This window comes from Cuculus canorus, chromosome Z (genome assembly GCF_017976375.1).
Source record: "Cuculus canorus isolate bCucCan1 chromosome Z, bCucCan1.pri, whole genome shotgun sequence".
Lineage (NCBI taxonomy): Eukaryota > Metazoa > Chordata > Aves > Cuculiformes > Cuculidae > Cuculus > Cuculus canorus.
Window position 1 is genome coordinate 11,148,639 of NC_071441.1, and position 11,033 is coordinate 11,159,671.

Consider the following 11,033-nt stretch of genomic DNA (forward strand, 5'->3'; position numbering starts at 1 on the left):
CTCACGCTTTTCCAGTTTTGTCATCTTCTCTTTTTTTTTTTTTTTAATTCACTCCTCTCCTAGTTTTATTTAATTACTTTTTTAATTAATTAAATTTTTATTTAATTACTTTAATTATTTAATTTATTTATTTAAATAAATAAATTTATTTAATTTATTTAATTAAATAATTTAAAAAATATTTAATTTATTTAATTAAATTTAATTTAATTATCTAAAATTCATCCAGGTCTGAAAAAGTTCCTTCAATCTTATATATTTTGGTAGTTGATATAGTTTCTCTCCTTTTTCTTTAATAAACTGAGTTGCAGGAAGTCATGCTATTTATGAGGAGAGGAGACATGATATTTGCTGTTATTTTGAAAAAACTGATCCCTTGGTTGAAAATCGCTTCTTTGGTACCATTTGACCCTACTGCGCTACTGCGTAACAAGTATTTCATGCCGCTATAAACACATGTTAACAGACAACAATATATAAACAGAGTAAATCAGAACATTTTCACATAAAATTACAATATTTTTTAAGTTTACTAACTTTAAAACCAGTTATTCAACTGGCTGTAGGATTTCAGCTTCTAGTGGAATGGGGCTATTAAAGTTGAGCAGTAGTACAGGGTCGAAAATGAGCAATAGCGTATGTCTGCCTTGGTGCTTTGTAATATGTGGATTTTGTATCCTTCTTGACATAAAACAGATCTAATGCAGGTTGTTGTCACCTGAGTGATTTTTAAATCCTTTTTGCTTTTAAAGCTGATTTTCTAGGGAAAAAAATTGTAAAATGATGGAATGTTTATGTATTCGTTCAACTCAGAGAAGGTAAAGTGAATGGAAAGCATGTTTGCTGTAGAGTTGCTTTCACCAATGTCTTTATAATTGCCATTCAAACTCTTTAAAGAGAAGTCAGATTTTTTTCATATTTTCTGGTTTTATACTTATTACAAAAATAATACTTAAAATCTGTCTGTTGCTTGTGTGTATTGGTGCATAGCAGTTGAGGGTGGAGAAAAACAAAAATAAGAACTTTAAAAGGCTTTACCTGCCTAGAAAAAAAAGCTCTTCAAATAAATGACTGCAGAATCTAATTAATTTCTGACCACCAGAAATGTGTCAGTCTTGCATATTTTAGTTTCTAGAACCAATAGCAGAGACCATATGAGTTTTCAGGCCCTCTTGTTAAAGACCTAACAGGAAAACTTGAATTCAATGAGAAAGCTTTGCTATTTTTTTGTATGTATCACTTTGATTTACATGTTAATAGAATGCAGAGTGCTTGTATAGCACTTCCTTGGAAAGACTGGGAAGTCTTAGTTAAAAACAGCAGGATTTTCTACTTTAATTTCTTGAAACCCACATATAGTCTGTTTTCTATATGCAGAAATGCATTTTTAAGCCAGAACTTGAGCTAAAATACGGAGGATAACTGAGATTGTTACATGGGTATATGGATTCAGGCTTCTTTAAATTCATTGTTCTCAGAAAAACTTACTTGCTCACAGATTGCCTGGCTTTCATCAAACTCCCTCATATTTGTCTTGTGTTGTTAAGTGCTTAGAAATAGTTGTTAATGATAACGTATGTTAAAACTATTTTTATTCCCATTCTTAGCTGCATGTTGATGTCTCATTTTGAAGAGCCCAAAGTTACAGAAGATGAGGAACCTCCCACAGAACAAGACAAAAGGAAAAAAATGGTAAGTTTTAGATCTGTTATTCAATTATAGAACTGATTATGTGATTCACTCCTGTCAGACTAAAATCCTTTGCTTTTGAATTTGATTCATTTATTATTCTTGGAAAATGAATCAAAAAATAAAATTGCTTTGATGACAAACTTTGCACCCACAACACTTATGCTACTGCTTTCCTTTTGAATCTCCAAAAACATTGCCAAAATAAACATAATCTGTTCACAAAATCCGGACATTGTAATACTGAGACACTACAGGAAGGGTTTGTTGAGAAACACAGTGAGCTAAAGCTAACTGAGATGTTATGGCAGGCCAAATTCCTCGTATTTAAAAAAAATCTTTATCATATTGGATTATATGTTTTATCTGAACAGCTATCGATCCATGTGCTTGCACAAAACCCTTTCTTACTGTCAAGAATCCTTAATGAGGAGTATCAGTTTAGATTAAGATGTCTGGATTAGGTACCATGAAATTGTGCAGGTTTTGTCCACTCTGATCTGTGAATTTCTTGCAGAAATTCTATTAAATTTTCAGTTACTGGTTAACTTTAATAGTTTGGATACATATTTAGGAACTTAGATGTGTTAGATTTGCTATCAACTACCCTCAATGTGGATATATCGGTTAACAACAAAAGTGGAATATATCAGTTGGTGACCTGTATAATTTTTCCCTTCTAAATAGTACAACGCAACCAGTGCAGTGTTGATGAACACAGGCATAATGAGGGAACTGTTCTGGGGTCACATGCAATATAGAGTCAATGGCCATTTAAATAAAGATAAATGGCTGTGCCTTGGAAAGGAGGAGCCAGAACTGATAAGTACATGACAATGCACATTTTGATTTACATGGGAAATATATCTTCACTTACATGTCACTTTCCATTTTATCTTTAAGGAATTGCTTGTTCCTCAACTATTTTTTAACATTCAGGCTTTGTTTCCTTGAAAGGTTTACACACAATAAACTGTCATACGTGAACATCAAAGCCTCATTTTCCTTTTGGATCTCATAATCTAGGTGTAACTATTTCCACTGTTATGGTGTTCTCTGGATTCCTAAGCACTATGAAAATCCTTTGTTTTATCCTTTCAGTCCTCTTTTGTAAGAATAACTGTGTTTCACTTTTCTTATTCCCATATTTAGTCAATTATTCCTGATATATTTCAGACTTGAGCCTTCTATACTGTAATTTTTCAGCTAACTTTAGTATTCACTGTATTCTTTTTCCTTTCTATGCAATTTCTCACAGCTGTTAAAGTACGTGAACTCTCATAGTTATGAACGTCCACTATAAATTAATCCTGAATCCCAGCTGAAACTGCTCATTACAAATGTTTGTGGATGGTGCGGCAATTGAGACTTGCCACTTCTCACGGCTGTTAATTTCAAAATGATACAGCTCATTTGGGTAGGTCACTAGTAGTAGAAGTGTCGAATAATAATCAGGACTGTTAATCATTCCTTTGAAAACACAGCTAGCATTTGATTTGAAAAACTGGATTAAAAACAAAGCATCACCTGGGCCCCTTCCCAACCCCTAATTTCCTCTGCTGAAAATTTCTTCCTTTCTGCAGGAGCATCAGCAAACGCACTCAATTTGTGACATGTAGAACAACTGCAGTAGCAGATACTTGAAATAAAAGTGGGTACAAATATTTGAAGCGAGAAGAGGAAAATAAAGAAAAACCTAAAGGGAATATGCAGTTGATTTTAAAAGGTTTCTAATCTCCTATCCCACTTCATTCATGCAAGACGTTTCTACCCTTTTAAATATTCTGTTACTGAATTGGCAGCTTGCATCTGGGCTTAGAGCTTAAACCTCATAAAATAATAATGAAAGATAAGTGGGATTCTGCCTTTCAAAATAAAAATGCTTTGCAGCTTTTAGGGCCATTAATATGAATAAAAAAGATAAACCGGTGGGATCCACTTTAAGTGTCACTTCCTGATGTTTGCACAGAATCTAGGTATTTTTCTTTGATCTGTCCCTTTATCCTGTTATTGTTACCTCTTTATTTATTATGCTTAAATCATAATTACTGAAGAGAGTTTTAGCTGGAACAGTGCCTTTTAAGTTTATGGTAATTTTATGTAATTGACATTTCCAGATAGTTCTATATTTTAGTCTCACTGCAAATGTATGGAGGACAGTGTAAACAAGCGAAGCGTGATTCATGACCTTGCATTACACATAGTGTATAGACCTCAGGTAACTTATTTTTATGTGCCCATAATGTATGTTTTTAGGAACTCCAGTGTCAAACAACTGATAATCCCACAGAATTCCATTGCTCTGGCAAGCAGAGTTAGGAGGGATGGGAAGTCATTCTTCTGAAAACCTCTGTACTGCTTTTGTGGTTCAAACTGCTGTTTACAACCAGTGAGGTGAAAGATTAGTTTATTCAGTCCTGCCCCGAGGCAGCTACCCTTGTCCAGTTTAAAGATCAATTTGTAAAGTAACTCTATGCAAAACCTAGTCAAGTCAGGTTTTCTCTGAGCAGCACAAAGCACATTTCAGTAATGTGTGTTTCCTTGCCAACCTTCTGTTTCCTGTCTGTGGCTGTTTTGACTAAGAAGCTGCTGGAATTTTCTACTAGGATTTTTTTTTTTTTTTTGAAACTGGAAAATAGATGTGTTTTGCTATTACCAGAATGAGAAACATTTCAGTTAATATCCTCTGGCCACGCACCTAGGAGCTCAGCATACATATTTATATTGGAAAATATTGTCCCTGTCTTAGTGTTTACAGGCTAAGTAGCCACTGTTAATATTGGTATGGTTGTGCTCGGTCCTGGGCTGATGTTGGATGCTCAGTGCTTAGCAAGCTAGAAACTAAATTTTCCAGAAAGCAAATAGAATAATCTGAAAACATCTTATGGGTCTTCTCTTAAACCAGATACTATTTTAATTCTGTCATAATGAAAATACAGTGAACAAAGAACAGTGCTTACTCTTCTTCCAAACTCATGACTTTGCTTGCTTGCTCAGCGAAGAGTGCAGCTAATTGTCTAATCTTGTTGACAAACTAATTATACCAAGCTATTTAATTTTTGTTAGTTCTGAATACGAGTTACAAAAATGTAGAGTGAAAGGAAAGCAAATTTATTATTGTTGCAGGAAACTTTAATTTACTTGAAATATTTTTGACGTGACTATCTGAATGAAATCAGATGCCTGTATTAACTCCTTAATTAAGCCTGAAGACTTTTGAGTCCCATTTGGCTTACAGATACTTGATGTTGCTTCTAGCAGCAAGCATTAATCTTAATACCAAATTCCCTACTGGCTTACAGTGTTGCTGCTTTGAACTGTGAGGGATGGATTTATGCTTGTTCCAGTAAACTAAGCAGAGTTTTGTATAGTTTCTCACTTGTCCTGATAGAACATAAGTTGGTAAGTAAGCAGAAGTGTTTTATTTACTTTCCTACTGATGGAAAGACTACGTAAAAAGTTGACTAGCTTCACTGAAGTTTTTTGAAAAAGAAAATGTGGAGTTATAATACTTCTAAAATTAATTATGTACCAAGGCTGCAGTGCATACGGTAGCCTATGCCTGTAAGTCCCAGCATTGTACAAATCTGGCGACTCTGTTAGGAATAAAAAATATTAGCTTTGAATTCTATAATATATTAAGTTTTGTCATCGTCTTCACTTTGGTTGGTTTTTTTTAAGATTAATTACTTTTCAGTGGTATTGCAGTGGGTTAAAAGGTTGTTAAAGTGTGACTTCTTAAAGTGCTTCCCAAAGCGACATGTAATGCATGCCATTCATCCAGTTGGTACTGGGTCAGAGTCACAAGGATGGGAACACTTGTCCATGGCAATTTTAATACCTGTTTTTCTGTGCAGAATTCCCTCCAGTAATTTTATACGTGACTTTTTAGAGCTATGAACTTACTAACTTACTATGAAACTAACTAATCAGAATTGTGCTATTTGACTCAGATTACAATTATTGGTTAACAAATAAAAAATGTTCAGAAACTGCTAGATCTTTGCTTGGCAAGACAATCTCCTTTTACCCTGTGGATTGCACTAATGCTGTTATGAAAAAAATACTAATCTTGGAAAATCTTGATTAGAGTAGGCATAGAAGTTTGGAATTTCAGTTTGAAAAGTCTGCTTATATTCGAGAGACTGGATTGCGTTTACTGAGAAGAATTATTGCAGAATACTAAACTGTTATTGCAATTACTCCGCTTTTCAGAAGACTGTAATGTTAGGAATAAGTAATAAAAACATTGTATCTTACCTTTGAAATGCAGACTACCTGGGTAATAGAAAATGGTAAAAGATCAAAGGCTAAAAAGTCAATATTAGGAATACTGCGGGAATGATTAAGAGGTTTGCAGTATGGGAGGTGAAGTGACCATAATAACAAAAAAACCTTGCAAGCGTTGATGGAGGAGACAGCTTTTTCACTGGAGTTGTTTATAAGAAATAAGACTAACTTTTCTTTGGTGGTAATTAAAATGCCTTTCTTTGCCTTACATTTATGTGGTTGTTTCAATCAATATTTCCCTATTTGCTTAATAAATAAGCAAATAATCGTAAGATTTAATGTCTCCCTCTCCATATTAAAATTCAAGGAGAGGGGTTTTTGTGTCATGCCAAAAGAGCAGCTAAGCAAGTTTAATATGCCTCATTTCTTTGGAAAGAACAGTTTAGCAGGATATTATGATCTCAGAAGTCTCCTATTACTTGAGATCCAGCATTATATTTATTTTCCTGACCTTCCAGCTTAAGTAGCATTGCTTGGTTTTGACACTGAGATGAACATATCTTGAGTCTGCAGTAATTTCCTGTTTATCTCAACATCCTACTTCTTTATGATGCTGGAAACTCTAGGTGTCCCCACCTCCTGTCCCCTTCCATCCAGCCTGATGGACTGAGCGACAAATGCTACATAACTTATCTGTAGCCTTAGCCTGCTCACGCCTTCTGATATTGACTAGGTCCTCTGTCAACACGGACCCTTCATTTAAGTCTTCTTGCTTTTGTTAAGAAACAGAGCAGTTAACATATAAAAAAGAGTGACAAATACTCTTGTTCCCCCCAGCCCAAAAGAAAATTGCATAATCCACCTGAACTGGTGAGGTTGTGTAGGTACTACTACTGAGGAAGTATTCTTGTTCTTTATGCGTACGGACAGTTTATTTTAGCTGTTGTTTGTCGTATAATCTAAACTAGTTCAACTTTTGGGTTTTTTTTCCTTACTAGTAAAATATAACTGACCATACTCCATGCCATCTCTAAAATGTTCCTCATAGTAACATCTGATGTGGGTTTTGGGAGTTATGGGAAGCTCATTAGGCAGTAATTAACAAAGCAGCTTTGAATTTGGTTTTTATGTTATAGAAGAGTGAACTGTTACAGCAGACTGTGTCCATTGTTTGAGACTATCCCAATATTTCAAATAGTTGTAAACTGATACTTGCTTTTGATAATAATAAATTTGAATTTTGCTTTACAGGAGTTTTTCCTTGTTTCTCAATTAAGTACACAGAAAAGCAGAAGATTTCTTTTTTGAGCTGTGGTTATAAGAAAGATGAGTAAGCCAGAGTGGTTTTATTGCATTATTATGTATTTTTCTCTTACGTGTTTTCCACAGCTTGCACTGAAGGACCCTGTACACACTGTGTCATTGCAGCAGTTCATCTATGAGAAGCTAAAGGCACAGCAGGAATTACTGGGAGAACAAGGTTTTCAGGCGCTTATGGAAACTGTGGATACAGAAGTAGTTGCACAGCTACAAGAATTTTTACAAGGATTCTAAATCAGAGGAAACAAGATTTTATACGTCTAATTTTCCTTTCAAAAAACAGGAAAGAACTCTAGCCTTCCTTCTCATATGGAAGAGCCTACTGAAAGCTGAAAATAACTTGTGTTAAGAAAATAAAAAACAAGTTGTTGCTATCAAACTGACTTGAGTAATGCTCTATGTTATTTTTTTAATAATATATTTAGTGTTTTATCATCAAAGTAACACTTCCACGATTCTTAACATGGTATATGCTGTCTTAGAGAGTACTAATTTTTTTTGTACCACTGTTTGCTTTTTGGTTCATAAGACTGTGTCATAAACTGAGAGATCTGAAGGAACTTAGTAATGTAAATGAATGAGAAGTTTCTATTAATCCAGCAGTATAATTCAGTATCCATAGCTGCTTGTCTTAATATTGTATACCTATAACTTTCTTCCCTTCCTATAACTATTTCATGACTGTGCATTCAACCACAGAAGCACAAAGAGTTAGGAAAGCAATAAGACTGTGAGCAGGAATATTCCTTCACGAGAGAAAGGTAATTCCATTTGAATTGTCTCAGAGAAAAAGGAACTTCAATTGCAACACTTAAATTGCATTTCAGGAGCTGTTAGAGAATGACAGTGTACATCTCAATCTGAAGATATGGGTTATCATTTTTTATCAACAGTTTATTTCTATTATGAAAAACTTGCTTTCTTGAGTTACTTCTATCTCACTTTTATGTTTCATAACACAGAGAAACTCATCAGAGGTAAAGGAGTAATTAATTCCAAGTATTTTTTGGCTCTACCTGGACTACTTAAAATTTCTGTAGTTCATTTCCTCAGTTCTTCGCTTTTTTTTGCATCAAAGTCATACCATCAGGATACTTCTTAATTTTTACTGAAAAATTTAAGCCCAAATGGTCAGAAATGAAATAATTATTTGCAAATGTGATAATCACTTTAATGTTTAATTATGTAGTAGTTACATGGACAGCTGTGGGAACGACAGCTGTGGGTAAAGCTTCTCCTTTCAATGTGTGTTTGTCTTTTGTACCTCGTGGGTGGGAGTGGGGAGAGAAGGCTCTGTTCCTTTATGAGATTTTATTTTTAAGCTCTGATCTTCCACCGTCAAAGTTAAAGTGAACTTTGTTTGCTTATCTAAGGGATGATTAAACTATTAAGACATTTTTTTTTTTCCAGAAGGGATTAGCTATTTAAAGACACCTACATGCTTCTGATAATCTTATCAGATAACGAGATGCTTTTAAATATCTGAGCTGTTTTCTTTACTGACCCTTTAGGGCGTAATGTTTAACCTTGCTTGTGATTGCAGAGGAAACCTGACTATTCCTCCCTCCTCCTTTGGGTTCAGTAGCAGAGGCTGCTGGGGCACTCACACCTCTGAATGCAAAACCTCCCCTCCACCCAGCTGCCAGCATCTGTCTGCAAAAATTATTTGATTACTCATTGTTTCCTGCTTTTTACTTTTATGTAGGGAGGTTTGAGGGAAGAATTGTCCCAAGTAGTATGTCACCTGCTTGTCATTTCCTCAATCGTCCACAAACATCAATTCTCACAACTTAGTTTTGATTAGTTGTGTTCGGTACTTTCAAGGGAAGGGATTCAGTGTGCTAATGGTCCCCTTCAGCTGGGAACAGCAGTTACCGGAACCTAGTAGGATTTGACTGAAATTGCACTTGTTGTGTAATAAATCTGCAGAGACTCTCAGCTTTTGGTTCTGTGCAAAACTAGCACAGATGTGGTTGACTTGGCTCACCTTCACCCTGCACAGCACAACTGCATGGTGCGCAAAGAAGCCTCAGGTCAAAAGGGATCCTTTTCTATCATCATTTGGTAGAAATCACTTGCTCAGAGCTGGTGCTCACTGGTGTTTCAGAGGGTACCTGCTGTCGTCCAGCCCTGATCAAAAGGCTGCTCTCTGCATTACTGCTGCGTGGCTGGATCTCCAAGCTCCCTGTGCCACATCTTGCAGTCAGGCCACACTTGTCGACATGGCTGTGTACAACTGAGCCAGATCTGCCTGCCTGCGTCAGTCTCCAAGATATTCCAGTTCCCGTTACCTCACGTGGTGAAGTGTTAAATGCAATTTATTTTAGTGCACGGTAACTAATGTTGGCACATGCTCTGTCAGGAATGATGGACATACTTTTGGCTAATAATGGCACGACAGCATTGTGATTAACTTTCTGAGTAATGTCTCTGAATAAGCGTATGTATTCATTTTCATATGCATTAAGGAACAACTTAAATTTGTCACTAGGAGTCTAGGTTTTCATCTTGGAAGATTTTACTCCAAGGTTTGGACTATAAATGAAAACAATTAGCACCATCACATATGACAGCCACTGTCAGCACACTGCAAAACAAGTGTTCATCTGTGCTCAGCAGTACTCTAGTACTGAGAAAGTGGAGAAGTTTCAGCTTGAAACAGCAGAAGAACTTACAAATATCTTTATGCATTAAATCCTTATATGTAGGATTAAGTTTTCACTGTAAGTTTATGAAGTAGGTTAGGACTGCAGCACGCCTTGGGCCTTTTTGTTGAAATTTCTGACCTTACCATCTTGGGGAAGGAGAAAGGATAAATAAAACAAATTGCCTGATGCGAAAACAGTAAAATATAGTTTCTGAAATTCTCGTGAGGAAGGATCTTTGATCATGTTGACCTTTGAGCGTTGTTTTTCAAGGCAAAAAAATAATTTAAATTGAGATTTTTTTCTCAACAGGACAACTAAACTCCTCAGTCTTACAGATTTTACCAGTTTACCTTTCAGAAGAGGCAGTGACTGTGAGTTGAATACAAAATTTTTTCTGTCTCTGCTAAGAATTAAATGCCTTTGAAGATATGAGCTGAAAGAAGCTGAGAGGACTAGTTCTGCTGTTCCATCTTCAGAAAATAAACTTTGGTGTATCAGTGAAATGATGATTTTTGGGTCTTTGGCCTAACTGAGGTGTGTTAATAACCCTTGTAATCTCATTGCATTTTGTTGAATTATTTTCCAGTTTCTAAAGGTAATTTTATCAACAGTATAATTTAATTATATTAGATAATCCAGGTATTTGTCTCATTGTCACGCAAAACAATTACTGGAATAATTTTGCTTCTACGAATGCTTTGAGGTACAAAGATGTTTCATCTGAAGTATGATAGATAACCTTAAGTATGATAAATTTAAGGTCATATAACCTGAAGTGTGATATACAATCTTCAGTATGTTAAAATTCTAGATTTACAAATTAAAATATTGTAACTATTTAGGTGTGTGTATAAAATGTGAGTGCTTGTGGCATCAGTGGTGGAGGGCCGGAGGCGTTCTGCTGGCCATGCCTCAGCTGGGAAGAGGCATGGTGCTTCCAGGGAAGCCTCAAGGGGTTTGGAGGAGGGAGACCCGACTCCTGCAGTGCTGTAGCATCGTGCTGAGGAGGAGCTCTGTGGGTTGCTTTATTTAAGGAAATACTTCCCTGGAGAAAAAGAAGTGCTAATACTTCATCCTTCCACTTGTGAAGTCTGTTTTCCAAGTTTTAAACCACAATTTTTGCTTGAAGAGGAACCACCATACAGG

General features: G+C 35.6%; 1 protein-coding gene across 3 annotated transcripts in view; it reads left to right on the top strand.

The window, feature by feature from the left end:
• Positions 1-7,618, top strand: part of IPO11 (importin 11) — an 87,774-nt gene extending 80,156 nt beyond the window's left edge. For all 3 annotated transcript variants that reach the window (XM_054053750.1, XM_054053751.1, XM_054053752.1), the window contains 2 exons: positions 1,608-1,692; positions 7,309-7,618. In XM_054053750.1, coding sequence (XP_053909725.1) covers positions 1,608-1,692; positions 7,309-7,473 — 250 coding nt within the window. In that variant the 3' untranslated portion in view covers positions 7,474-7,618. The remainder of the gene's footprint in view (positions 1-1,607; positions 1,693-7,308) is intronic.
• The last annotated feature ends 3,415 nt before the right edge of the window (positions 7,619-11,033 follow it).